The sequence below is a fragment of the Eriocheir sinensis genome, chromosome 51 (genome assembly GCF_024679095.1).
Source record: "Eriocheir sinensis breed Jianghai 21 chromosome 51, ASM2467909v1, whole genome shotgun sequence".
In the NCBI taxonomy this organism is placed as follows: Eukaryota; Metazoa; Arthropoda; class Malacostraca; order Decapoda; family Varunidae; genus Eriocheir; species Eriocheir sinensis.
The window spans coordinates 10,737,501-10,764,419 of record NC_066559.1 but is presented as its reverse complement, the minus strand read 5'-3'; the positions used below and the strand labels follow the sequence as shown (position 1 = coordinate 10,764,419).

At 46.2% G+C, this 26,919-nt stretch overlaps 2 protein-coding genes and 1 long non-coding RNA gene across 4 annotated transcripts; all 3 read right to left on the bottom strand.

The window, feature by feature from the left end:
• Positions 1-76: 76 nt before the first annotated feature.
• On the bottom strand, positions 77-10,311 carry LOC126982713 (lethal(2)neighbour of tid protein-like). Of its 2 annotated transcripts, none has more exons than XM_050834996.1 (9): positions 10,163-10,311; positions 8,397-8,603; positions 7,657-7,767; positions 5,619-5,755; positions 4,799-4,959; positions 4,073-4,193; positions 3,703-3,908; positions 2,449-2,646; positions 77-1,440 (listed from the first exon to the last, which is right to left on the bottom strand). In XM_050834996.1, the coding sequence occupies exons 1-9, from the start codon at positions 10,230-10,232 to the stop codon at positions 1,269-1,271; spliced, it is 1,383 nt and encodes a 460-aa protein (XP_050690953.1). In that variant the 5' UTR covers positions 10,233-10,311; the 3' UTR covers positions 77-1,268. The 2 variants fall into 2 exon arrangements, with proteins under 2 accessions (XP_050690953.1, XP_050690954.1); XM_050834997.1 differs by having other exon boundaries at positions 10,070-10,183.
• Positions 10,312-11,065: 754 nt separating this feature from the next.
• Positions 11,066-11,859, bottom strand: LOC126982712 (uncharacterized). The gene is made up of 2 exons (XR_007735308.1): positions 11,720-11,859; positions 11,066-11,577 (listed from the first exon to the last, which is right to left on the bottom strand). It is a non-coding gene; the product is annotated as an uncharacterized LOC126982712 (long non-coding RNA).
• Positions 11,860-12,189: 330 nt separating this feature from the next.
• LOC126982711 (zinc finger CCCH domain-containing protein 13-like) lies at positions 12,190-26,919 on the bottom strand (the record flags this gene model as incomplete). Its single annotated transcript, XM_050834994.1, is given in 17 exon segments — positions 12,190-13,014; positions 13,718-13,865; positions 14,603-14,803; positions 16,298-16,378; positions 16,977-17,073; positions 17,360-17,677; positions 18,683-18,816; positions 19,520-19,675; positions 21,151-21,266; positions 21,961-22,170; positions 22,402-22,548; positions 22,733-22,912; positions 23,882-24,035; positions 24,412-24,594; positions 25,684-25,895; positions 26,441-26,566; positions 26,721-26,919. Coding segments are annotated over 17 exon segments (2,765 nt in total), but the record flags the coding sequence as incomplete, so codon positions are not given.

Genomic DNA, 26,919 nt, shown 5'->3' with positions numbered 1-26,919 from the left:
TTACTAACAAAACCTTATGAATGTCTCCCTTATTAAAGCCCTTCATCCATTTATAAACCTCGATCATGTCTCCACTTTCTAGAGAATGCAAGTTTAACTGCTTGAGTCTTTCCTCGTATGGCAAGTTTCTCAACCCCTGAATCATCTTAGTCATCCTCCTCTGCACCGATTCTAACATTTTGATATTCATTCTATCCATGCCAGTGATTCTACCAGAGCTAACAGTGTCATTGCAGTGGCTCTCAGCAGGGTCACACAGTCAAGTCACCACAATCCGGCCAGTGTCCTTCATTCATGCTACTGGTCTGAGTCAAGTGGTGAATCTTTACACACACCATTCCCTGGGCTTCCATCTTAACAAGGCTAACAGTGGTGATAGAGTGGCCTTCAGCAGGGTCACCGAGCCAAGCCATCATAGCCTGACTAGCTGGTGTCATTCATGCTATGTCTCACTAAAGAGGAGAGTGTCTAGCCCCAGTGGTCGGCATCAGTCTCAGTGGTGGCAGCGAGCAGTGACATGATGGTGGCAGTGATAAGTGTGTTGTATGGTGTGAGGCACTGAAGTAACAACAGCATGATGGTAATGGTGGTGGTGGTGGTGGCCCTGTATGGCACAACCTGGCCCATGTAGACTCCTCAGGCACTCAATAGAGGCAATGATGGGTTAACATATACAGACACACACACAAAGAAAACAAAAGCATTCAAACACCATCCATACCCACCCAACACAAACACACACACACACACACATACTTGAATCTACAATAATTAAAATAAAAAACAAACGAGGCAATTTATTCTTCACACACGCAGACAGCCTTCACTCAGAGCCTCCCCCTTCACCTACACGCAGAGTAACATCTCACAAAACAAGAATAAAAAGAACTAAAAGATAATCTATCCTTCATACATACAAACTGCCTTCACACTCAGGCCTCCCAACACACACACACACACACACACACACACACACAGTTAAACCTCACAAAATAGAAATAATAATAGAAAACAAGACCTGCATATTAATTCTGGCCTTACACACACACACACACACACACACACACACACACACAGCCCCCCTCCAAGACTCAAACCTCACACATTAACATAAAAACAAGACCAACTTATTGCCATTCTAGCCTTGCACACACACACCCACCCACACACACACACACACACACACACTCATAAATCTCACAAATAATAACAACAAAACAGAAAACAACAAGACCAACACAAGCCTTTCCATCCTCCTCTCTGCCGCATTATTCCTTCTTGTCCATCATCTGGCGGACCCTTTTTAAGCCTTTGTCCTTGGGCCGCTCCAGGTACACGCCCACCAGGATGGCCAGGTGGCAGATGTGCAGCAGGGCCGAGCTCCACCAGGTTGACGGGTAGGTGTTCCAGCACAGCTCTATCACACCCATCACCAGGAACCTGAAGAAGGGATGTGGTGTGGTGAGGTGGGAGATGAGGAGAGGCTGAGACCAATGAACAGTACATGCAATTCTTATACAGTCCCTTTGTCTACTAGTAAATTTGTATCTAGGTACAGGTAACTCTCGATTTACGTGAGTTTGGTTTACGCGTTTTTGAAATAACGCGGGGTCCAAAATCCATATAAATGTTTAATTTACACATTTTTTTCACTTATACGCGATATTTTATGGAGTGGCCACCAGAGGTCTCACGCAACTGGACTCACACGGCGCCGCGGCCACACAGCTGAGCTCGGTTCTTCCTGCACGCCACTTGAACAACAATACAGTACCCACGCTACTCAACAACAACAACAAACCCTCGCTGCTGTGCTACCACGAGGGGAAGGGCAGCCAGAGAAGAAACCATGAGAGGGAGAGGAGTCAGAGTGATACAGTAGGCAATAAAGGTACAAACCTACCTCTTGTTTGATTTACATTGTTTTTGATTTACGCCACCACTTCAAGGACACAATACTCGCGTAAATCAAGAGTTACCTGTATCTCTCTCACCACTTGTCTCATATTGTCTATCTATCTACTCATCCATTAGTATCCATGTATCTATCTATCTATCTCAACAGTATGTATATTCCTAAATACATATAACATAATAAAATACACAAATTCATAAATATTGATGAATTTATAATTAAACAAGGCATAATACTAACTAACACCACTTCTCAGGACATCAAAAATAAATAAAGAAATAAAGCAACAATACATGAGAGAACGTCAACCCCAGCGGACCGACCTGGTGGAGAGGTTGTACAGTGTGGACCAGAGGAGGTAGGGATGCGAGTGGAAGAAGAAGAAAAAGAAGAAAAAGAAGAAGACAGAAGAGAATGTCAACCCCAGCGGACCGACCTGGTGGAGAGGTTGTATGGCATGACCAGAGGAGGCAGGTTAGGTTAGGTTAGGTTAGAACTGATACATGAGAGAACGTCAACCCCAGCAGACTGACCTGGTGGAGAGGTTGTACGGCGTGGACCAGAGGAGGTAGGGCAGCGTGTGGTAGTACCAGACGTAGAACTGGTAGTGGAGGGAGCGGCTGGCGGCCATACCGATGAAGTTGCTGAGGAACATGGGCAGGATGAAGAGCTGGGACTTGATGTTGAGGCGTGTGTCCACTTGGATCAGGTTACAGTAGCTCGTCAGGAACCTGCGGACACGGGGACAGGTATTAGGACACAGTTGCTGACGGTATCTTGGGACATGGGAAAAGGTATCAGCTGTTGGTCCAGTACCTTGGGACAGAGAAACTGGAACAGACACAGAGAAACAGAATGGAGAACTGATAGAGAAAGAAAACCAGAGAACAAAGAGCAGAGAAATGTAAACAGACACCTGAGAAACAGAACGGAGAACTGATAGAGAAAGAAAACCAGAGAACAAAGAGCAGAGAAATGTAAACAGACACAGAGAAACAGAACGGAGAACTGATAGAGAAAGAAAACCAGAGAACAAAGAGCAGAGAAATGTAAACAGACACCTGAGAAACAGAACAGAGAAACATGGAAACAGGTATATCAGGCAACAGAAATAGTTGGTCTATCAATACATAACACTACACCAGCTCGGACTTGATTTCCAGCTGCACGGGTCCTTTTATGTCAGGTTAAGTTTGCTTGAGTCAGTGTCACATGACCTGGAGTGGAGAATCTTTAGGGAGGGACTTGCACACTTGACATAATTGCTTGGGTGACGGCCTCTGCCTCGCTAATTGTCCTATTGTAATGTGCAGCCAATTCCATAAAGTGCTAAAGATTGGAGGAGGAGGAGGAAGAGGAGGAGGAGGAGGAGGAGGAGGAGGAGGAGGAGGAGGAGGAAGCCAACAGCACAGTTCTCCTCACTTATCAGCATAGGAGGAGGAGGAGGCAGAGGTGAAGGAAAAGGAAGAGGAGGAGGAGGAGGAGGAAAAGGAGGAGGAGGAGGAGGAGAAGGAAAAGAGGAGGAGGAGGAGGAGGAGGAGGAGGAGGAGGAGAAGAAGGAAAAGAGGAGGAAGAGAAGGAGGAGGAGGAAGCCAGCAGCACAGTCTCCTCACTTATCAGCATAGGAGGAGGAAGAGGAGGAGGATGGAAAGGAAAAGAGGAGGAGGAGGAGGAAGCCAGCAGCACAGTCTCCTCACTTATCAGCATAGGAGGAAGAGGAGGAGGAGGAGAAGGAAAAGAGGAGGAAGAGAAGGAGGAGGAGGAAGCCAGCAGCACAGTCTCCTCACTTATCAGCATGTGTGTAGGCGAAGAGTGCCAGGAGTGCCAGGTGGAGTGCCAGCAGGGCCAGGTGGAACCACACATTGACGAACACCTCCTCCGGCAAGAAGCGCCAGTTGACCGTCCACTTGAAGAGAAACACGCGGCCAAGGTCGAAGGCCATCCTAAGGTAGCCGATGGGGTTGGCCAGCAGGAAGGGCGCTCCGAGGGCCAGCTGGGGGGAGAGGAGGAGGGAAGGGGGATTGAGTGAGTGAGTGAGTGAGTGAGTGAGTACTGTTGATCAATGGGGCAAGATAATGCATTTCCCTTCATCTGAGTCTATTCTTATCATATTTTTCTATTCCCTTCTTACTGTGAGTGAGTGAGTGAGTGAGTTACCTGGACCACGGCACATATGGAGAGCTGCTTGACGGTGCCCCAGAGGCCGAGGCAGCGGAGATAGGCCAGCAGCAGTGCCGGTGCGAAGAGCAGAATGTTCATCTTGACGGACACTGCCAGACTGGGGAAGGGAGAAGGGGGTGAGGGAGTGACTGCGGGAGGGAGGGAAGGAGGGGGAAAGGGGGGGATGAAAGGAGGGAGAGAAGAGTGATAAAGGAGGAGAAAGGGAGAGGAAATGAGGAAGAGTATTGAGGGAGGGGAGGAGGGAGGGAAGTGGGAAGGAGAGTGAAGGAAGAGTAGGAAGGGAGGGTGGGAGGAGAGGAAGGGGGAAGGGAATTGAGGGAGGGAGGGAGGGAGGGAGGGAAGAAAGGGAGCAGAAGAAGGAAAGAAGAGGAAATGGAGAAGAAAGGGGAGCATGTAAGTGAGTGAAGGAGGGAGAGGAAGAAAGGAGGGAGGAAGGAGGGAGAGGGAAAAGAAAAAGAAAAGAAAGGAGGATGGGGAGTGAGCGAGTGAGGGAAGGGGGGAGGAAGAGATAGAGGAAGGAAGGAAAGGAGGGAGGAAGTGCAGGAAAGAGGAAGGCGAGGGAGTAAAGGAGAGAAAATTAAGGAGGCAATGGGGGAGAGAAAAATGAGAGGGAGAGAGGGAGAGGGAGAGAGATTTAGGGAGACAGAAAAGGAATGAGAAATGCATACTTATACACACACACCCACCCACACCCACACACACCTGTAGACCACACTCGCCATGACCCAGTGGTTCTCGATGAAGAGGTTCATGGCGCCAAAGAGGAACAGCATCGCCACCGAGTCGTTGAACAGCCGCAGCACCAGGATGGAGTGGACGCGATAGGAGGTACAGCACAGCACCAACAGCACATAGGGTGGTAGCTGTGGGGGGCAGGGGCAGTGGTAGTGGTGTCAGCAGTGGTGGTAGTGGTGGTCTGAGTGAGTGAATGTGGTTTGGGTGGTAGTATTGTAACTGTGGTAATGCTGTAGTTGATGAATTGTAGAATGAAGAAGAGGAGGACCAATTAATGCAGTAATGATAAGGTGGGAGTTGTGATTCAAAGGAGCATAGGAGTTTATATGAAAAAAGAGGAAAACACAATATGAATGTGCCCATGGTTCATATTCTATAAAGTACAGCTAGGAAAATAGAATTAGGTACACACACACACACACACACACACACACATAAAGAAATATAGCTTCCCACAAAGAAACATAGAGGTTTGGAATGGACTAAGTGAAGAAATAGTATCGGCGAAGAGTGTGCAGAGCTTCAAGGAAAAGTTGGATAATTATAGATACGGAGATGGGACCACACGAGCGTAAGCCCAGGCCCTGTAAAATTACAACTAGGTAAATACAACTAGGTAAATACACACACACACAGACGCACACACACACACACACACAGATACAAAGAGTGTGCAGCAATTTAAGGAAAAACCAGACGAATATAGATATGGAGACAGATTGACATAGATGTAGCACGGGCCTCTCTGCTACAACTCGATAAATAACCAGGCAAATATAACACACACCTTTTGGCTCTTATGGAAAAGCCTGAAGACCAGCGCAAGGAGGACGATGTAGAGGGCGGCGAAGAGGTACTGGGCCAGGCGGATGTTGGTGCCGCGACCGGTGATGTGGTAGAGGCCCAGGAAGAAGTAAACAAAGCCTGCCGGAATGGAATACAGAATGAGAAACAATGAGAATAGGAAGACTAATAATTAAAAACAGAGAATGTAAATGGAAAAATGGTGTGAGGAAAACTTGTATGAACGTATGTGTGAAAAAGGTTATGGATGTTGACAATTTGAAATGGCGGAAGTAGATGAAACTAAGTATTGAATGAATGTGGGCAAAACTTGAATGAACTTATAAAACAAAATGTGAGCAAAACTTATATGAACTTGTGAAGAAAAAGGTTATGGATGTTGATGATTTAAAATGGCGGAAGTAGATGAAACTAAGTATTGAATAAACTGAAAAAAATGAGGAAAACTTGAATGAACTTACAAAACAAAATGTGAGCAGAACTTGTATGAACTTGTGAAGAAAAAGGTTATGGATGTTGACAATTTGAAATGGCAGAAGTACTTAGATGAAGAAAAGTATTGAATAAACTGAAAAAAATGAATGTAAGCAAAACTTGAATGAACTTATAAAACAACACGGAGATAATAGATGGCAAATATACAGGAAAAAAATGTATGTTGTATCATTGTATGTATATCAAGTTTTCCATCAATGAAGCATATGTGAAAGTTCCTGAGCATAACAGATAAAAAAAATGAGTAAAATAAACAGAAAATGAATGTGAGCAAAACTTGAATGAACTTACAAAAAAAATATATAATGACTGTTGCCAATAAAAAAAAGTAATTAAGAAAAAGTACAAAATAAATAAGGATACAATACCTAATGAGTTAACAGGTGACAGGCATTGACTTTCACAGTAAACAAGGAAGGGTTGGTTAAGAAGGGGACAAGATATCAGTACATTAACATAACTAAACAAGGAAGGGTTGGTTAAGGAGGGGACAAGATATCAGTGCATTAACATAACTAAACAAGGAAGGGTTGGTTAACAAGGGGACAAGATATCAGTACATTAACATAACTAAACAAGGAAGGGCTGGTTAAGTAAGGGACGAGATATCAGTGCATTAACATAACTAAACAAGGAAGGGTTGGTTAAGTAGGGGACAAGATATCAGTGCATTAACATAACTAAACAAGGAAGGGTTGGTTAAGTAGGGGACAAGATATCAGTACATTAACATAACTAAACAAGGAAGGGTTGGTTAAGAAGGGGACAAGATATCAGTGCATTAACATAACTAAACAAGGAAGGGTTGGTTAAGTAGGGGACAAGATATCAGTGCATTAACATAACTAAACAAGGAAGGGCTGGTTAAGTAAGGGACAAGATATCAGTACATTAACATAACTAAACAAGGAAGGGTTGGTTAAGTAAGGGACGAGATATCAGTGCATTAACATAACTAAACAAGGAAGGGTTGGTTAAGTAGGGGACAAGATATCAGTGCATTAACATAACTAAACAAGGAAGGGTTGGTTAAGTAAGGGACAAGATATCAGTACATTAACATAACTAAACAAGGAAGGGTTGGTTAAGAAGGGGACAAGATATCAGTACATTAACATAACTAAACAAGGAAGGGTTGGTTAAGAAGGGGACAAGATATCAGTACATTAACATAACTAAACAAGGAAGGGTTGGTTAAGAAGGGGACAAGATATCAGTGCATTAACATAACTAAACAAGGAAGGGCTGGTTAAGAAGGGGACAAGATATCAGTGCATTAACATAACTAAACAAGGAAGGGTTGGTTAAGAAGGGGACAAGATATCAGTGCATTAACATAACTAAACAAGGAAGGGTTGGTTAAGTAGGGGACAAGATATCAGTGCATTAACATAACTAAACAAGGAAGGGTTGGTTAAGTAAGGGACAAGATATCAGTGCATTAACATAACTAAACAAGGAAGGGCTGGTTAAGAAGGGGACGAGATCAGTGCATTAACATAACCAGTCTTCATCCCGGGACTCACCTGCCGGGTACACCAGAGGGCCGGTGTCCCCCTTGAGCTGCGTGTAGTCCCAGGTGCCATTAGCCACGCCCTCCACCTCCTGCATGTACGCCACCCAGTCGATCTCGGTGTCTGTGGGACGGAAGAGTGCGTGTAAGGAACTTATTCTAAGATGCTTTTGGCTCCCACAACACCTAGATATTTCCTATGGCCACAAAGGAGGTTAGGCAAGTTCTAATGAGTGTGCTTCATGTTCATGGTAGTACAGAAGCATTGCCAAACTATCACCAAGCTTATAAAATTACTCATGGAAATACCAACGCAAAAATCTCTAGTGGTGGAGGAGGTAGTGATGGTAGTTGGTGATAGTGGAGGTGATGGTAATAGCAGTGGTGATGTTGATGGTGACAGTGGTGATAGAGGTTATGGTGGTGCTGGTGATATTGACAGTGATGGTGAGGATAGTGGTGATGATGAGAGAGGTGGCAGCGATGGTGACAGTGGAGGTGGTGGTGGTGGTGATGTTGGTGGAGGTGGTGATGATAGAGAGGAGCTGGTGGTGATGTTGGTGGAGGTGGTCATGATATAAGTGGAGGCGGTGAAGATAGAGAGGAGCTGGTGATGACAGAGGAGGTGATGGTGATGACAAAGAAGCTGGTGGTGATGTTGATGTGTGTGGTGATGCTGGTGGAGGTGGTGAGGATAGAGGAGCTGGTGGTGATGTTAGTGGGTGTGGTGATGGTGCTTCTCTCCCCACTCACACTTGATGTTGTGGATGATGAGGACGTTGAACACCACCTCGGCCAGCAGGAACAGTACCGAGACTGGGCCGAAATAGGACGGGTGCGTTGCGACCTTCACCAGGAACTCCAGTGAACAGTATTGCTTCATCTTGTCAAACAGGGACGCCTTCTTCTCCTTCCTGCCCCCCCTGCTGCTAGAGTTTCCCGGCGGCGGCATTTTGAAACCTGGGCGGAGATAGAGTTGTAATGCCTGAAGGTTAAGTTCAGCATGGAATATACGTACACAGGATCACAAAAGTAGGTTTATCGTAAGTATTGTAAGTAATTAAGTGTGTTTCCCTCCGACTGTAAGACTTCCGCATTCCGTTACATATGTGTAATGCCAGAAGGTTAAGTTAAGTATAGAATATGCAGAGTTGTTACGACTGAACTGTCTGCCTGTCCTCATCATCATAATCATCTGGTTGTTGTCGGTAGTCTTATTATTTTTCTTAAGTTTGACATTCGATTACTATCTTCCTTTCATCTATCTCAAGTTCTTTCTCCTCCTCACAGTTCTTTAGTCTGCCTGTTAGAACACTGTGGAAGTCCCTGGCCCTGAAGTACTGCTGCACACTCCGGTCCCCACAAAGAATATCAGACAGAGGACCTTCATGAGTAAAATCAACAGGGACTGGCACATGACCTACTGGGAGAGGCTTAACCCGATAGCTGCGGGGATCATGTTTCTTAACCCAGTAGCAGCGACGGGTCAAATTTGCGGCTTTACCGTATACCAGTGATGGGCCAAATTTCTGCCATGATATAAACCTCCCAAAATAGATGATGCATAAACTGATCACACATGCGTTGATATATATTACGAAGTGGTTTGCGTGAGTGATGATTCTTTCTCATTATTTTACTTAGAGGGGCCTTCAACCTAACCTAACCTAGCCTAAGAAATATGACCCCCGCAGCTACCAGGTTAAAGGCCCCTCTAAGCAAGAAAAATTAGAAAAAATCATCACTCATGCAAACTATTTCATAATATATATCAACGCATTTGTGATCAGTTTATGCAGCATCTATTTTGGGGGGATTACGGTACATCATGCAAAAATTTGGCCGACGCTGGTACACGGTAAAGCCACAAATTTGTCCCATCGCTGCTACTGGGTTAATTGCATCCCAGCCAAGCTAAGGGACATGAGATAGGCTGTAGTCCCATAGCCTAACTAGCCCCATAAAAACCCCCAAGAAGAAGGACATGAGGTAGCTGGCTCCTGACACCTACAAGAAAATTTTGGGTGCATCGTTGGCTGCAATACCAGACCAACTGTCAATTCCAGGTATACCCCAACTCCAACAGACTCACTGACTGGAGCAAGGAAGAAAAGGAGGTATTATTCTAGTGTTTGCTCATACTCACCCCTCGCAACCAAAACTGGCTAGGGGGACCATTGATTTACATAGATTTACATAGATTTACCATTGAGACCGGGGAATGCTAAGAAAAACACGTGTATGGGTATATGGAGCTATTTAACCATTAACACACGCACCATTACCTTCAAACAGGGGCATAAGAGGCCATAATGTTTACTAAGGCTGGTGTGCTCCATTAAAAGTGTCTAAATGCGTCTGAATATTAAGAAAAACACGTGTATGGGTATATGGAGCAATTTAACCATTAACACACGCACCATTACCTTCAAACAGGGGTATAAGAGGCCATAATGTTTACTAGGGGTGGTGTGCTCCATTAAAAGTGTCTAAATACGTGAAAATAAATGTAAATATACCGATCAGCTGAGCGAGGGAGGCCGCCTGGACATCGAGGAAAGAAATACGGAGATGAAAGTTGTTTACCATGTCTTGTTCTCCCTAGTTCCATGCTCTGGGTTATTTATTAATCATGAATAAATAAATAAAACGTTATTATAAGGTTTTCTATCATCCCTGTGTCTGTGTATGTCTGTATGTGTGTTTACAATGGGAAGGAGAGACATGCTTAATATCATACTCCCATGTGGGTTAGGGTATTAGTATTATAAATCGAAATTCTGTTGTTAAGTAGGTGAGGTTGGCTGGTCTTAATAAGGGGTAAATAATATAATGGCTGGGGTTTGTTTTCCGTAATTGAGTTCTCGTTGTTCCTTCTCTGGCTGGCTTGACTCTCTCTCTCTCTCCCCGCCCCTCCATCCCTCCTGTCTCTCTCTCCCTCCCCCTCCTCTTCTTCCTCCTTCCTCCGCACAGCAACCCGCCTTATGAAGTTCTATTGGATTCGTGTTGGGCCTCGAAAAGCGACAAATCCGCACTCTTCCTCCTCCTCTTGTGGGCATTTCTTCCTCCTCCTCCTCTTGTGGGTGATTTTCCTCTTCTGCGGGCCGATCGATAAGTTTGACTGAATATCGTACTCAGAAACGTTTATTAGGCCTGTGGAGACGCATGAATGACAAGAGGAAATGAGTCAAAAATTACCTCCATTTCCTGTATTTTACTTAAAGGTAGTTAGCAAAAATCTAAAGGCTATATATATTAATGTTTATTTTCCTACTCTACGTGCGTTCTATAATCTCCCAGCACTGTATCCTCCCCTGCTCTCTTCACATGTCCAAACCATCAGAGTCTTTCCCTTCTGTATAAAAAAAGAATGTAATGCACTTTTCCTGATGAGTAGGCAGAGGGCTATAAAAACATGGTGAGAAGGAGGAGAGGTATAAACTTGTATTCATATTTATGGGACAACACTATGTCATGTTTATATTCAAGTCATATAATCATTAGTACAGAGAGGGTAAAATTAAGTTCTGGGGAGGCATCAATGAACTCCCAAGCCATGTACAACAATCTCAGAATAGTCAAGTATATGAATAACTTGTTCTTTACCACTAATACCAAAAGAACACCACCACCTCAGAATCTGCATGTGTGTCTGTTATCTCAGTTTCACTCATTTGTAGGTGAATCTGATGCAAAAGAAACACACTTAATAAATATGAGTAGTCAGGTTTTACTCTTCTGCCCTCAATCATCGCTCGCTTTCATGACATTCAGAAACTATAATTGGAGACCTTACTTTTAACATGTCCTCCCTTCCTTGACATCTCAGAACAAAGAGGAGGTTTACTTGCTTAATGTACCAAGGGAGCTTCTTCTGTAGACTTCCCAAATGGACAACTTGCTTTCATGACATCCAGAAACTCTTATTGGGGACCTTATTTGAACATGTCCTCCCTTCCTTGACATCTCAGAGCAAAGAGGAGGTTTACTTGCTTCTTATACAATGGGAGCTTCTTTTGTACACTTCCAAAATGGACAACTTGCTTTCATGACATCCAGAAACTATAATTGGAGACCTTACTTTTAACATGTCCTCCCTTCCTTGACATCTCAGAACAAAGAGGAGGTTTACTTGCTTAATGTACAAAGGGAGCTTCTTCTGTAGACTTCCCAAATGGACAACTTGCTTTCATGACATCCAGAAACTCTAATTGGGGGCCTTATTTGAACATGCCCTCCCTTCCTTGACATCTCAGAGCAAAGAGGAGGTTTACTTGCTTAATGTACAAAGGGAGCTTCTTCTGTAGACTTCCCAAATGGACAACTGGCTTTCATGACATCCAGAAACTCTAATTGGGGACCTTATTTGAACATGCCCTCCCTTCCTTGACATCTCATAACAAAGAGGAGGTTTACTTGCTTACTATACAATGGGTGCTTCTGTACACTTCCAAAATGGACAACTTGCTTTCATGACATCCAGAAACTCTAATTGGAGGCCTTATTTGAACATGCCCTCCCTTCCTTGACATCTCAGTGCAAAGAGGTTTACTTGCTTACTATACAATGGGTGCTTCTGTACACTTCCAAAATGGACAACTTGCTTTCATGACATCCAGAAACTCTAATTGGGGGCCTTATTTGAACATGTCCTCCCTTCCTTTGCATCTCAGAGCAAAGAGGAGGTTTACTATACAATAGGTGCTTCTGTAGGGTTCCCAAATGGACAACTTGCTTTCATGACATCCAGAAACTCTAATCAGGGACCTTACTTTGAACATTTTCTCCCTTCCTTGACATCTCAGAACAAAGAGGAGGTTTCATGGTACAGAGGAAGGGTTAAACTACTACAAGGGTAAAAAAGCTACTCCTGGAAATGCCCCAAACTCCTATGAAAGCCTTGTCAAATGTGTGAACTTGGGAGATGAAATGTTTTAAAATACTGCCCATAAATCACAGAACAAAGTGAAGTCTCAGGTATTTTGGGGGCCACTGTAGAGGCTGCTTATAGTATCCACACTCCTACCTCTCCACCTCTTTCGTCTCTTATAAGAGTAATAAAAATAAGTAAGTATAGACACAATTGCATGATACCTTAATCTATGAAATTCACTTAGTACACAGTTCACAAAATACAACTTGCTCACCAACCACTCCATGACTGACTGACTCCACATGACAGTAGAGGGCAGTCAGTCAGTGGTTACCCTTACATGACAGTCAAGTGGCCAGTCAGTTAGTGGTTACCCTTGCATGACAGTCCAGGTCTCAGCAGGACTTGAGGAGGGCGAGGGACTGCCTGAACAAGTCTCGGTCCAGCAGCGGACTCTCCCCGATGAGGTCCTGCCTGGGAAGGTTACACAGCTGACGCCTGGAATGGAGACATGGCAGGGTGAGTTTGTTGATAAGTTGACCTCCTAGAGAAGCTTGATCTTAACATGAGAGGGAGTGTGATGATACGATGACCCTTATAGAAGCTTAATCTTAATACATGAAAGACTCAAAACATCTCTATTTGCATACACAGGAGATGAGATGTCTGGAGAGGTTTACGACTATAGAGACGCATGTAAACGTGCATGATATGGTTAGTGTGAAGAAGAGCCATGGAATAGGAGAGTTTGATCACAGATGCAATGTGTTGTGACTGAAAGAGCTGGACGAAATTTAAATTGATGGTGATACAGTAGTGTTTCTTGTGGCCTGGTTATAATCAGAATCTCGAAGGATTTAAATCACACAAAAAACACTTTTATCGGAATCAATTTGTGTTTTGCATGGGTCTTTTAGTAACACTGTATCACTCTCTAGCAGTTTCTCTTGAGTTGTATACAAGGCTAAAAAATGTTCAGTAAGTGTCTCTCTCTCTCTCTCTCTCACACGCATGACGCGACCCTCGTGATGTAACATAATTTTTTGTAACTCTGTGACCGAGGAAGAAACTGTGACCGTCTCTCCTCTCTCTCTCTCTCTCTTTAGCTATCTATTGTTCTATCTACAGATGGGCAAACTTTCCTATCCTGTGCCTCTGGAGTGAAGCAGCCCCACATGAACACTGCCTTGCCCCGCCTCACCTCAGCTCGATGTCTTGGCGAGCACACAGCGCCTTCCTGTTGGGTCCGATGCCGTCCAGGATGCGCTGCCTCTCCTCAGCCCGGGCCTTGAGCAGCCTGGCCACGCCGCCACACTCGATGACGGCAGAGATCTCCACCTTCTCCGTGTCTGTGGGGGGGAAGAAGTTATGTTTATGCACCATTTCTGTGCGGAGAGGAAACACACACACACACACACACTTGCACACCTGTCAACCTGTCTGTCTGTATCTTTGTCTCTGTCTCACTCTAAATTGTTTTCTTTCTAAATAGTTCCTTTTGTCTCTGTTAACATTCTTCCTCTGTCTGTCTGCAAGAGAAAAAGTACATAGGAAGGAAAATTGAGTCATCCTAATAAGAGAGACAGAGACAAAGACTTCCACCTTCTCTGTGCCTGTGGAGAGAACGACTTGTTTAGACTCAAATTCTGCCAGGAGAGGACACACACACACACACACACACACACACACACACACACACACACATCTCCCTATGTTTATGTATCTCCCTCTACATTGTTTTTCTTCCTCTCTTCCTCCTCTCTTCATATACCTATTCTCTCTGTTTCTCCCTTTGTCTGTCTGTCTTCAAAAACTGTAGCACCAAAGGAGAAGCAAGTCATCAGGTGCAAAGGTCAGCTAAACAAAACTGGCGCCACTATAAAAATTGCCTGCGCCATGATGGGCTTGGGCTGACCACCTGGCCCCTGAAGAAAGCCTACTGGCACTACAGGCGGGGATGTAAAAAAAAAAAATAAATAAATAAATAAATAAAATAAAATAATAATAATAATAAAGAAAATAAAAAAAGTCAAGCCACAGAGAGGTAAACAGATCCCTAACCAGAGGAACCACCCCCGCCACTCACCCGCGTCACTCTGCGCCGCACACTCCTGCCGGATGCCCTCCACCACCTCGGGTCGGGCAAACCTGGTGGAGACCCCAAGCCGGGCCAGCAGGTGTGGGGCCTTGAAGCGCTTGAGGGCAGTGCCAGCCGCCACCTCGTTAGTTGGCGGCTTGGTATCCCTCACCAGGGCGGCCCAGTTGATGTCCAGCGCACCCGCCACGTCTGGGAGGAAGGGGATGAGATTATGGTCAGTATAATAAGATACTTTCGCTCCTCACATTAACAATTTCTAAAGGTCAAAGAGGGGGTCAGTCGGGTTCTAATGAGTGTTTCCTTGGGTTCACAGTACAGAGGAAGGGTCAAACTACCACCAGGGTCATAAAACTACTCCTGGAAATGCCCACAACTCCTACGAAAGCCTTGTCAAATGTGTGTTTCTTCAGGTTCACGGTAGAGGAAGGGTCAAACTAACACCAGGGTCATAAAACTACTCCTGGAAATGCCCACAACTCCTATGAAAGCCTTGTCAAATGTGTGTTTCTTTAGGTTCATGGTACAGAGGAAGGGTCAAACTAACACCAGGGTCATAAGACTACTCCTGGAAATGCCCACAACTCCTATGAAAGCCTTGTCAAATGTGTTTTTCTGTAGGTTCACGGTACAGAGGAAGGGTCAAACTAACAGCAGGGTCATAAAACTACTCCTGGAAATGCTCACAACTCCTACGAAAGCCTTGTCAAATGAGTGTTTCTTTAGGTTCATGGTACAGAGGAAGGGTCAAACTACCACCAGGGTCATAAAACTACTCCTGGAAATACCCACAACTCCTACGAAAGCCTTGTCAAATGAGTGTTTCTTTAGGTTCATGGTACAGAGGAAGGGTCAAACTATCACCAGGGTCATAAAACTACTCCTGGAAATGTCCACAACTCCTACGAAAGCCTTGACAAATGTGTGTTTCTTTAGGTTCATGGTACAGAAGGGTCAAACTAACACCAGGATCATAAAACTACTCCTGGAAATACTCACAACTCCTACGAAAGCCTTGTCAAACGTGTGTTTCTGTAGGTTCACAGTACAGAGGAAGGGTCAAACTAACACCAGGATCATAAAACTACTCCTGGAAATGCCCACACCTCCTACGAAAGCTTTGTCAAATGTGTGTTTCTGTAGGTTCACGGTACAGAGGAAGGGTCAAACTAACACCAGGGTCATAAAACTACTCTTGGAAATGCCCACAACTCCTATGAAAGCCTTGTCAAATGTATGTTTCTTTAGGTTCACAGTACAGAGGAAGGGTCAAACTACCACCAGGGTCATAAAACTACTCCTGGAAACGCCCACAACTCCTATGAAAGCCTTGTCAAATGTGTGTTTCTTTAGGTTCATGGTACAGAGGAAGGGTCAAACTAACACCAGGGTCATAAGACTACTCCTGGAAATGCCCACAACTCCTTCTAAAGCCTTGTCAAATGTGTGTTTCTGTAGGTTTACAGTACAGAAGAAGGGTCAAACTAACACCAGGATCATAAAAGTACTGCTGGAAATACCCACAACTCCTACGAAAGCCTTGTCAAATGTGTGTTTCTTCAGGTTCACAGTACAGAGGAAGGGTCACACTAACAAAAATGATATAATGGGAGATGGATAGATAGGTAAAATGATAGATATGAAGACTGATAGATAGATAGATAGATAGATAGAGAGAATACTTACTGAATTTAGCCTGCCGATCTTCCTCTAGCTCATCATCACTGATCTCCTCCAGGTGAGTCTCCTCGTCCTCATCCACCAACTCTGCAACACCAACATCACCACCTTAACCACCACCACCACCGCCATGAATAACAACAGAATTTATTTTTTTCTCTTAACTTGGTAGCTGCGGGGATCATGTTTCTTAAAGGCTCCCCTAAGCGAATTAATGAGAAAAAATCATCACTCACGGAAACCATTTCATAATATATATCAACGCATTTGTGATCGGTTTATGCATCATCTATTTTTTTGGGGTTTATATCATGACAAAAATTTGGCCCATCGCTGGTACATGGTAAAGCCACAAATTTGGCCCGTCGATGCTACCAGGATAACATTAATTTCTATAGTGCTGGCAGGCTTTCTTGATGGGGCCTGATGGTTGGGCCCAGTATCTTAGCAGCACAGGCAAGTGTTTATAGTGGCCTGGCTCATGCTGCCCCCTGTAACTCATCTTTGCTCCATTTTCGAATACTACTAGAGTCTGGGTTGATAGGTGGTCTTCAGGACAGCATGTAGGAAGTATTAAGTTCTTGCACACACATTAAAATTCAAATATAAAGGTTAAAAACAAGGGCAAAGCAGAACTACAGAGGCTGCGAACAAGCATACACATGAGTTCTTTTCCTTTGCTCACCTTCATAGGACGGAGCGTTGTCCCGGCTGAGGTTCCTGGATTCCTCGACCTGCGCTGTGGCCACGGCTCTGCTCTCGTCCTCGTTAAAGCCACCCACCTGTACAAAGGGGGACACACACACCTGTTAACCTGGGTCTCTATCTGTGTGTAAGTGTCTGATGCTCTGTCTCGGTCTGTCTGTCTCATTCTCTCTTTCTCTGTCGACCTGTCTCTCTCTTTCTCTCTCTCTCTTGCTGTCTGTCTGTCTCAGTCTCTATGTTTTCCTTATTGGTTTCTTTTGCCTCACTATGCTTTGTTAACACTTACAGCCACCCTCATCCACACTCACTCAACCCCCCACCCCTTCCGAACCCACTCACCCCCTCACCTCCCCACCCACTCACCTCCTGGTTCAGAATATCATCCACATCGTCGCTGATATCGCTAAACGTATCCTTCTCCTGTAGCGGGTCTGGTGCTGGTGCTGGTGGTGGGGCTGCTGTTGTGGACTGGGCTGCACCTCCTCCTACTCCTCCTGCTGCTGCTGCTCCTGCTGGTACTGCTGACCCACTGGCTGTACCTCCTCCTGCTGCTGCTGTGCCTTCCGCTGCCACCCCACCCTCCTCCTCCTGGGCTGGCGGTGGGGGTGGTGGTGGTGGTGGTGGTGGTGACTCAGTCCTCTGTCGCTTCACCTCCGGCTCCTCTATGCTGCTCCTCTCCTCCTGAAGGGTGACACACGGAGGTTTATTTAGGGATATATTCTCAAAGGTTTCTGGCATACACACACACACACACACACACACACACACACACACACACCTACTTTTGGTAAGGCTTTGGTAGAGGCAGTTGTGTTAGTGTTTCCATGGGTAGTTTTATGAGCCTGGTGGTAGTTTGACATGACTTTCGTAGATGTTGTGTTAGTGTTTCCATGGGTAGTTTTATGAGCCTGGTGGTAGTTTGACAAGGCTTTCATAGAGGTTGTGTTAGTATTTCCAAGGATAGTTTTATGAGCCTGGTGGTAGTTTGACAAGGCTTTCATAGAGGTTGTGTTAGTATTTCCATGGGTAGTTTTATGAGCCTGGTGGTAGTTTGACAAGGCTTTCATAGAGGTTGTGTTAGTATTTCCATGGGTAGTTTTATGAGCCTGGTGGTAGTTTGACAAGGCTTTCATAGAGGTTGTGTTAGTATTTCCAAGGGTAGTTTTATGAGCCTGGTGGTAGTTTGAAATGGCTTTGGCAGAGGTTGTGTTAGTATTTCCAAGGATAGTTTTATGAGCCTGGTGGTAGTTTGAAATGGCTTTGGCAGAGGTTGTGTTAGTATTTCCAAGGGTAGTTTTATGAGCCTGGTGGCAGTTTGACATGGCTTTTGTAGAGGCTGTTGTGTTAGTATTTCCATGGGTAGTTTTATGAGCCTGGTGATAGTTTGACAAGGCTTCTGTATTAGGCCCACATTCTTAAGCATTTTGGAGCCTACATTTGCTAAGGATAACACATACAATTGATAAGGATGGAACATACAGCTCTGCAACATACAGTAAATGACCCCCCAAAATAAATGACCCCTCAAAATTGAAAAAAAAAAGGAAAAATGTGAAACAAAACATTCACAAAAAACACCAAACTTGCAAACATACAGTAAATGACCCAAAAATAACTGCCCCCTGCCCCCCCCCCAAATAAAAATAAAATAAAATAAAACACTCCAAAAACAGCAAACTTCCTCACCTCGCTCCGTTTTCTCTCCTCCAAAGACCCGCGCAACTTCCTGTCCTCTGAGGGGCCGCGTTTCCTGTCCTCCGAGGCGCTGCGCTTCCTATCCTCCGACGGCAAGTGTTTCCGGTCCCTCTCGTCCATGGGCTCTGAAGGGGAGGGAGTGCAGGGTGAGGACGTGTGTGTGTGTGTGTGTGTGTGTGTGTGTGTGTGTGTGTGTGTGTGTGTGTGTATGTGAGTAAAGGAGAGGATGAAGGTGAATAAAGGGGGATATCACTACAATACAAGAGAGCAAATGGATGGAAATAAAGGAGAAAGTACAAATAAAAAAGGAAATTGATGCAGATGAGTTAAAAAAAGGAAATGAATGCAAATAGGAATCAATGTATTTAAACCAAGGAGGCTGATGATGAGGCAGAGATGAATGGTGAAGGAGACAAAGAAGGAAATGTATGGAAATGAATGAGTGAATGTATGTACGCAGGAAGAGGAAATTAATGCAGATGAGTAAAAGAAAGGAAATGAATGCAAATAAGCTGATGATGATGATGAGGAAGACATAAATGGTGAAGGAGATGAATAAGGAGATGTATGGAAATGAATGTGACAGCTGGGAGTGGCGAGTAGTGGTCTCTCTCTCTCTCTCTCTCTCTCTCTCTCTCTCTCTCTCTTCATTGCCCTTGAGCCGTCTCCTTTGTCAAAAAAAAAAAAATAAATAAATAAATAAATAAATAAATAAATAAATAAAAATAAAATAAATAAATAAATAAATAAATAAATAAATAAAATAAAAAGTGAATGTCTGCCGGCAACAACAAAATCCAATCCCTTCATCTTCCCCATCTTCCTCACCCTCCGGCAGCGGTTCCGGCGGCTGCTTCTCCTTTTTCAGCAGACTCTCCCGCTCCGAGGACATCCTGGAGGGGGGGGCTGTGAGGGAGGAGCTGTTGGGATCTGCTGGACGGCGCACCCAGGAGCCCTTGCCTGGGTCATACTCCCACAGCTCATCTGGGGATGGGAAGGTTAAGGATAAGGGAGTTTGTGTGATTGTCGAGATTATAAGGAAGAGTAAGGGAGTGTAGGATAAGGGAGCTTGTGAGATAAGGGAGTTTGTGGGATAAGGGAGTCTGTGTAATTGTTGAGATTATAAGGAAGAGTAAGGGTGTAGGATAAGGGAATTTGTGAGATAAGGGAGTTTGTGGGATAAGGGAGTCTGTGTAATTGTCGAGATTATAAGGAAGAGTAAGGGTGTAGGATAAGGGAGTTTGTGAGATAAGGGAGTTTGTGGGATAAGGGATTCTGTGTAATTGTCGAGATTCAAAGGAAGAGTAAGGGAGTGTAGGATAAGGGAGTTTGTGAGATAAGGGAGTTTGTAGGATAAGGGAGTTTCTAGGATAAGGGAGTTTGTGGGATTAGGGAGTTTGTAGGATAAGGGAGTCTGTGGGATAAGGGAGTTTGTAGGATAAGGGAGTTTGTAGGATAAGGGAGTTTGTGGGATTAGGGAGTTTGTAGGATAAGGGAGTTTGTGGGATAAGGGAGTTTGTAGGATAAGGGAGTTTGTAGGATAAGGGAGTTTGCAGGATAAGGGAGTTTGCAGAATAAGGGAGTTTGTAGGATAAGGGAGTTTGAAGGCTAAGGGATTTTGCAGGATAAGGGAGTTTGCAGCATAAGGGAGTTTGTGAGATAAGGGAGTTTGCAGGATATGGGAGTTTGTGCAATAGTCGAGATTCTAAGGAAGAGTAAGTGAGTGTAGGATAAGAGAGTTTGTGGGATAAGGGAGCTTGCAGGACTAACCCAACCTAACCTAGCCTAACCTGACCTAGCCTAACCTAACCCAACCTAACCTAACCTAACCTAACCTAGCCTAACCCAACCCAACCTAACCTAACCTAGCCTAACCCAACCTAACCTAGTCTAACCCAACCTAACCTAATCTAACCTAACCTAACCCAACCTAGCCCAACCTAGCCTAACCTAACCCAACCTAGCCCAACCTAACCTAACCTAACCTAGCCTAACCCAACCCAGCCTAACCTAACCTAACCTAACCTAGCCTAACCCAACCCAACCTAACCTAACCCAACCCAGCCAGCCTAACCTAACCTAGCCTAGTCTAACCCAGCCTAGCCCAACCTAACCTAACCTAGCCTAACCTAACCCAACCTAGCCCAACCTAACCTAACCTAACCTAGCCTAACCTAACCTAACCCAACCTAACCTAACCTAACCTAACCTAACCTAACCTAGCCTAACCCAACCCAACCCAACCTAACCTAACCTAACCTAGCCTAACCCAACCTAGCCCAACCTAACCTAACCTAACCTAGCCTAACCCAACCCAACCCAACCTAACCTAACCTAACCTAACCTAACCTAACCCAACCTAGCCCAACCTAACCTAACCCAACCTAACCTAACCTACCTGGCAGATATCAGATACTATCCCTAACTTTATGGTACGGTCTTGGTCCCCTGTTACTCACTGTCGGCGCCTGCCATGTGTGTCTGGTCCTGGTCTGCGGGCTGTGGGCTGACAATTTCCCCGCCACGGCTGGGTACCATGCCAGCGTCCAGCGGCTCGTCCTCGGTGGTGGGCGGCCTGGCGGGGAGGAAGGGTGGCGATGAGAGACTTGCTTTGAGGATCAGGAATAGGAAAATAATACTGAAAATGCTCTCTCATTTCTTCCACTCTCCCTCTTTCTTTCTCCTTATTTGTCTCCCTCACTTTTTTCCTCCTTCTTCCCCTCTCTATCTCCTCTTCTCTATCCTTCTCTTTCCCCACTCTCCATTTCCTTCCCCCTCTCTATCTCCTCCTCCCTCTCCCTCACTTTCTTCCTCCTTCTTCCCCTCTCTCCATTTCCTTCCCCCTCTCTATCTCCTCCTCCCTCTCCCTCACTTTTTTCCTCCCTCTTCCCCTCTCTATCACCTCTTCACCTATCCTTCTCCTTCCCCTCTCTCCATTTCCTTCCCCCTCTCTATCTCCTCCTCCCTCTCCCTCACTTTCTTCCTCCCTCTTCCCTATCCTTCTCCCTCCCCACTCTCCCTTTTCTTCCCCCTCTTTATCTCCTCCTCCCTCTCCCTTCCCTTCCCTCCCTCTCCTTCACTTTCTTCCTCTCCTTCCCCTCCCCTTAATTGTCTCCCTCACTTTTTTCCTCTGCTTCTACTGCTAAGACTGATGCTAAAGTTTATATTCTTACGTCAGAGGAAGCAGTCAAGGGCAAACAGAACAGAGGAGAAATAGTCTGCCAAACTACTAATGAGAGAATTAAACACACACACACACACAGACGTACAGGTGGTGTCGTGAGGGGGGTGGCTCCAGGCTGGGTTCCACTGGGTCCCGGCGAGACCTTCGGCTGACGGGTGGCTGCTGGGAGCGCTCACGGCTTAGGGACACACTCTGGGAGGAAGGCAGCAGCTCCCGCCCGCTGGAGTAAGGCGGGGGCGGCGCGTGCTCCACCCACTCAGCCTCCCGTGCGGCCCACTCCTCACGGTAACTGCGTCTGGTGGCACGAAGGAAAGGGGTGTGTGAGGGAACTTGTTATGGCAGAACTAAAGATTAAGTGACTGAAGACAAAGAAATTAACAAACTACTGACTGGACACAATGAACTAAGCTATTAAGTGAGTGTGACTGAACTAAATAAGAGCTTAAGATACTGAGACTGATCTAGACAAGAGGTGGATGACAGAAGGAGCAGAGAAGGGGTCTATTAGTCTGCTGTATGATCCCACCTCGAGTGTGTGCTCCACTGGTCCTGGTGGAGGGAGGACGGCGCCACAACGCGATCATCCACCCAGTCCCGAGGCTCCTCCGGCCACTCCCCCGCGCGGCTGCTGGAGGCTCCGCTGCGGCCGTACTGATCAGCCCACTCGTCGTGCCTGGGGGTGGGGTGGGAGCGAGAGACTTTGAGGATCAGGAAGAGAAAAATAATAATGAAAATACTCTCATTTCTTCCCTTCCCTTCCCTCCCTCTCCTTCTCCCTCCCCACTCTCCCTTTTCTTCCCCCTCTCCATCTCCTCCTCCCTCTCCTTCTCCCTCCCTCTCTCCTCTCCCCCCCTCACCTGGCGTGCTTGTGCCTCTCCCAGGTGCTGGCGCTGCTGCGTGAGGGCCACTCTGGGTGCTGGCGGTGCCTCAGGGGTGCCACGTGTGAGGGGTAGTGGTCGGTGCGCTCCAGCCTCTCCAGCTCACGGTGCTCCTCAATCCAGGCATCATGCACGCGGGGGTCAAGGCTGCTGGCACTCCTGGGGGCATGGTGGCACTGTTAGGGGGCTGTGTGGCACTGGTAGAAGGGCAGGCTTATTTCTAGACTCACTTCTAATTCTTGGTGGCACTCATTAAGTCTGTGTGGCACTGATAAGGGTCTCTGCGACACTGTTAGGGGTTTACATGGCACTGTTAGGGGTCTTTGTGGCACTGTTAGGGGTCTCTTTGGCACTGTTAGGGGACTATGTGGCACTGTTAGAAGGGTAAAGTCACCCCAAGACTCACTTCTTATTCCTGGTGGCACTCCTAAGAGGTTACACTCATTCCTAGACTCACTCATAATTCCTAATGGCACTGTTAGAAGATCCCACTCATTCCTAATGGCACTGTTAGAAGATCACACTCATTCCTAGACTCACTCATAATTCCTAATGGCACTGTTAGAAGATCACACTCATTCCTAGACTCACTCATAATTCCTAATGGCACTGTTAGAAGATCACACTCATTCCTAGACTCACTCATAATTCCTAATGGCACTGTTAGAAGATCACACTCATTCCTAGACTCACTCATAATTCCTAATGGCACTGTTAGAAGATCCCACTCATTCCTAGACTCACTCATAATTCCTAATGGCACTGTTAGAAGATCCCACTCATTCCTAGACTCACTCATAATTCCTAATGGCACTGTTAGAAGATCCCACTCATTCCTAGACTCACTCATAATTCCTAATGGCACTGTTAGAAGATCACACTCATTCCTAGACTCACTCATAATTCCTAATGGCACTGTTAGAAGATCACACTCATTCCTAGACTCACTCATAATTCCTAATGGCACTGTTAGAAGATCACACTCATTCCTAGACTCACTCATAATTCCTAATGGCACTGTTAGAAGATCACACTCATTCCCAGGCTGTCTCCTCATGCCTCTCCCTACCCTGCACTTCTCTCTGCTAGAATATAGTAATGAATGTCCCTTTGTGTCGTTGCTCTCACCTCCTACGTTCATCCGGGAAGCGTGTGTCGATGGGGGGCGCGCGGCGATCGGCACAGCGGTCGTCCAAGGGCGGTGGCAGTGCCCGGCGGTCATGCAGTGCCAACTCCTCATAGCGACTGCGGCTGCTCTCGTACCTGGCCCTCTCCCTCTCGGCTGTGGGGGAGGGAAGGGAAGGGAAGTGGGAGGGGGGGGAGAGAGGGAGAGGGTGTGAGAGAGAGAGAGAGGGAAAGAGAGTGGGGAGGGAGAGAAGGAAAGGGAGATAGGAAAGGGAGGTTGGGAAGAGAGAGAGAGAGAGAGAGAGAGAGAGAGAGAAGGGAGAGAGGGTTAATTTACTGTTCTCTGTGCTAGTGAGGAGAGGTTAAATGTGTGTGTGTGTGTGTGTGTGTGTGTGTGTGTGTGTGTGTTCTTTGATATCCTTATTATACCTTATGGAGTTGGACTTTTTTTATTTTATTTTATTTTATTTATTTATTTATTTTTTTTTTTTTTTTTTGTGTGTGTGTGTGTGTGTACGTCCATGTCCACTCACTCTGGAAGCGGTCGTAGGCGGTGTCCTCGTAGGCGCGGCGGTCGTCCACGGGCATGACCCTGGCGTCCAGCTCCGGCCGCACCCGCGAAGCGTAGAACTCCCGCTCCTCCTCAAAGTCTCGGCTGGTCCCACGCAAGACAACCTCGCGCTCCCTCACAAACTCATGCTCACGCCCGTAGCGACCTGACGCACCAAGGGGGGAGGGGGAGGCGTTAGACGATTACTGGGAGCAGGTGATTAACCCGTCCGCTGCGATTGGCACGGATTTGACCTTCCCTGGTAGCCTGGTAACATATAGTCCCAGGTCTTTCTCTGCCTCTGTGGTGGATAGTGGAGTGTTTCCCATGTGGTATTGGTATGCTGGATATCCCTTCACTGGTAGCCTGGTAACATATAGTCCCAGGTCTTTCTTTGTCTCTGTGGTGGATAGTGGAGTGTTTCCCATGTGGTATTGGTGTGCTGGATATCCCCTCCCAAGGTGCAGGACTTTACATTTTTCTTCACTGAAATGTAGCAGCCACTTTTTGTTCCATTCCCGTAGCTTGGTGAGGTCTTCTGGTAGGAAAGCCACATTCAAGGGGTTAATGGAAGAAGATGAAATGAAAAATAAATGGGAGAATGTGGCTAATGTGATGGGAGGGGTGGGTGAGATAATTAACGGGAACATTTGATTAACCCCTTGGCTGCAGATTTCCTACCAGAAGACCTCACCAAGCTACAGGAATGGAACAAAAAGTGGCTGCTACATTTCAGTGAATAAAAATGTAAAGTCCTGCACCTTGGGAGGGGATATCCAGCACACCAATACCACATGGGAAACACTCCACTAACCACCACAGAGGCAGAGACAGACCTGGGACTATATGTTACCAGGCTACCAGTGAAGGGATATCCAGCACACCAATACCACATGGGAAACACTCCACTATCCACCACAGAGGCAGAGACAGACCTGGGACTATATGTTACCAGGCTACCAGTGAAGGCCAAATCCGTGCTAATTGCAGTGGACGGGTTAATATGACATAATTATCTGTCTTCTGTATGAAACAACAATAACATTAACATAAAAGAGGCAATAAAAAAAAGACCTGTGGAAGATGCATTAGAAGATTATTGCAAGGAAAAAAACTTGTTACTACAGAGCCTGATAAGAGTAACACGCCCTGAGCTATTATCTGAGACATTATTTTCGTATATACATGAATGAATAAGTTAATAAAAAGTAGAATTCCCTGACTAACAAAACATGTAAAGTGATGGAATACTCACTTCTCCTCTCCTCCACCTCCCTCAGCCGCTCCCTCTCCCTCTCCCTCTCCTGCTCCCTCTCCAGCATCTCCACGCGCTCCCTCTCCTTCATCAGCTCCCTGTCGCGCAGTAACTCCCTCTCCCGCACCTCCCTCTCCCTCAGCTGCTCCCTCTCTCTCTCCTCCCTCCTGGCGTCCTCTCTCCGTCTCTCCTCGTAATGTTCTCTCTCGTGCCTGGTGGAGAGAAAAATGGGAGGGAAGGGATGGGATGAGAAGGGAAGGGAAGGGATGGGATGGGAAGGAAAGGGAAGGGATGGGAAGAGGAGGAAAAGGAATGGAAGGGAAGGGAAGAGAAGTGAAGAGAAGTGATGGGAAGGGAAGGAAAGGGAGGGGAGGGAAGGGAAGGGAAGGAAAGGAAGGGATGGGAAGAGAAGGGAAGGGAAGAGAAGTGATGGGAAGAGAAGTGATGGGAAGGAAAGTGATGGGAAGGAAAGGGAGGGAAGGGATGGGAAGGGAAGGAAAGGGAAGGGATGGGAAGAGGAGGAAAAGGAATGGAAGGGAAGGGAAGAGAAGTGATGGGAAGGAAAGGGAATGGAAGGGAAGGGAAAGGAGGGGAATTACTACCTTCTCACACAGCTTGCACATGACACTTGTTAGAGAAGCCGGTCTATAATTCAGAGGATCTTTCTTTGTTTCCGTTTCTATGTAACTGTTCTTTGTGTGTGTCTATAAGCGTGTGTGTGTGTGTGTGTGTGTGTGTGTGTGTGTCCATGTCTCACCTCTCGTAGTCGCGGTGTCTGTGGCTGTCCTTGCGCTCCACTTCCCTGGGTCTGGATGGTGCCACGGGGGACCGCCTCTCTCGCCGCGGTTCGACATACTCCTCAATGCGCTCCTTCTCATATCGGCTGTGTGTGTGTGGCCAGGGCAGGGGAGTAGGAGGGAGAGGAGGCGAGAGTGAGTTAGGTTATGTTATGTAATGTTAGGCTAGGTTAAGTTATGTAATGTTAGGTCTAAATACAATGAACAACAACTCAGCCCGTGGGAGGAACCGTAACCCACCTGTACCTGTCCCTGCTCAGCTGCTCCGGGGATACGCGGCGCACCCGTTCGTCCACCCTGGGGTCACGGGTGCGGGATGAGGAGGTGCTGTGGACTGCCAGTGTGGCCTCGCGCCCGTGGCTCAGTGAACGCTCTGCCAGGCCCAGACGGTCCGTGCGGTACTCCAGGCGGTCGCGAGGGGAGCCGGAGCGCTTTCGGC

Excerpts from the sequence above, each read along its gene's own strand:
- LOC126982713 (XM_050834996.1), bottom strand. The coding sequence starts at position 10,232 with ATGGTAAACAACTTTCATCTCCGTATTTCTTTCCTCGATGTCCAGGCG. Across the intron at positions 2,647-3,702 it reads GCCTACACACATGCTGATAA|GTTCCTGACGAGCTACTGTA; the intron begins GTGAGGAGACTG and ends CCGTGTCCGCAG. Across the intron at positions 1,441-2,448 it reads CCGTACAACCTCTCCACCAG|GTTCCTGGTGATGGGTGTGA; the intron begins GTCAGTCTGCTG and ends TCCCTTCTTCAG.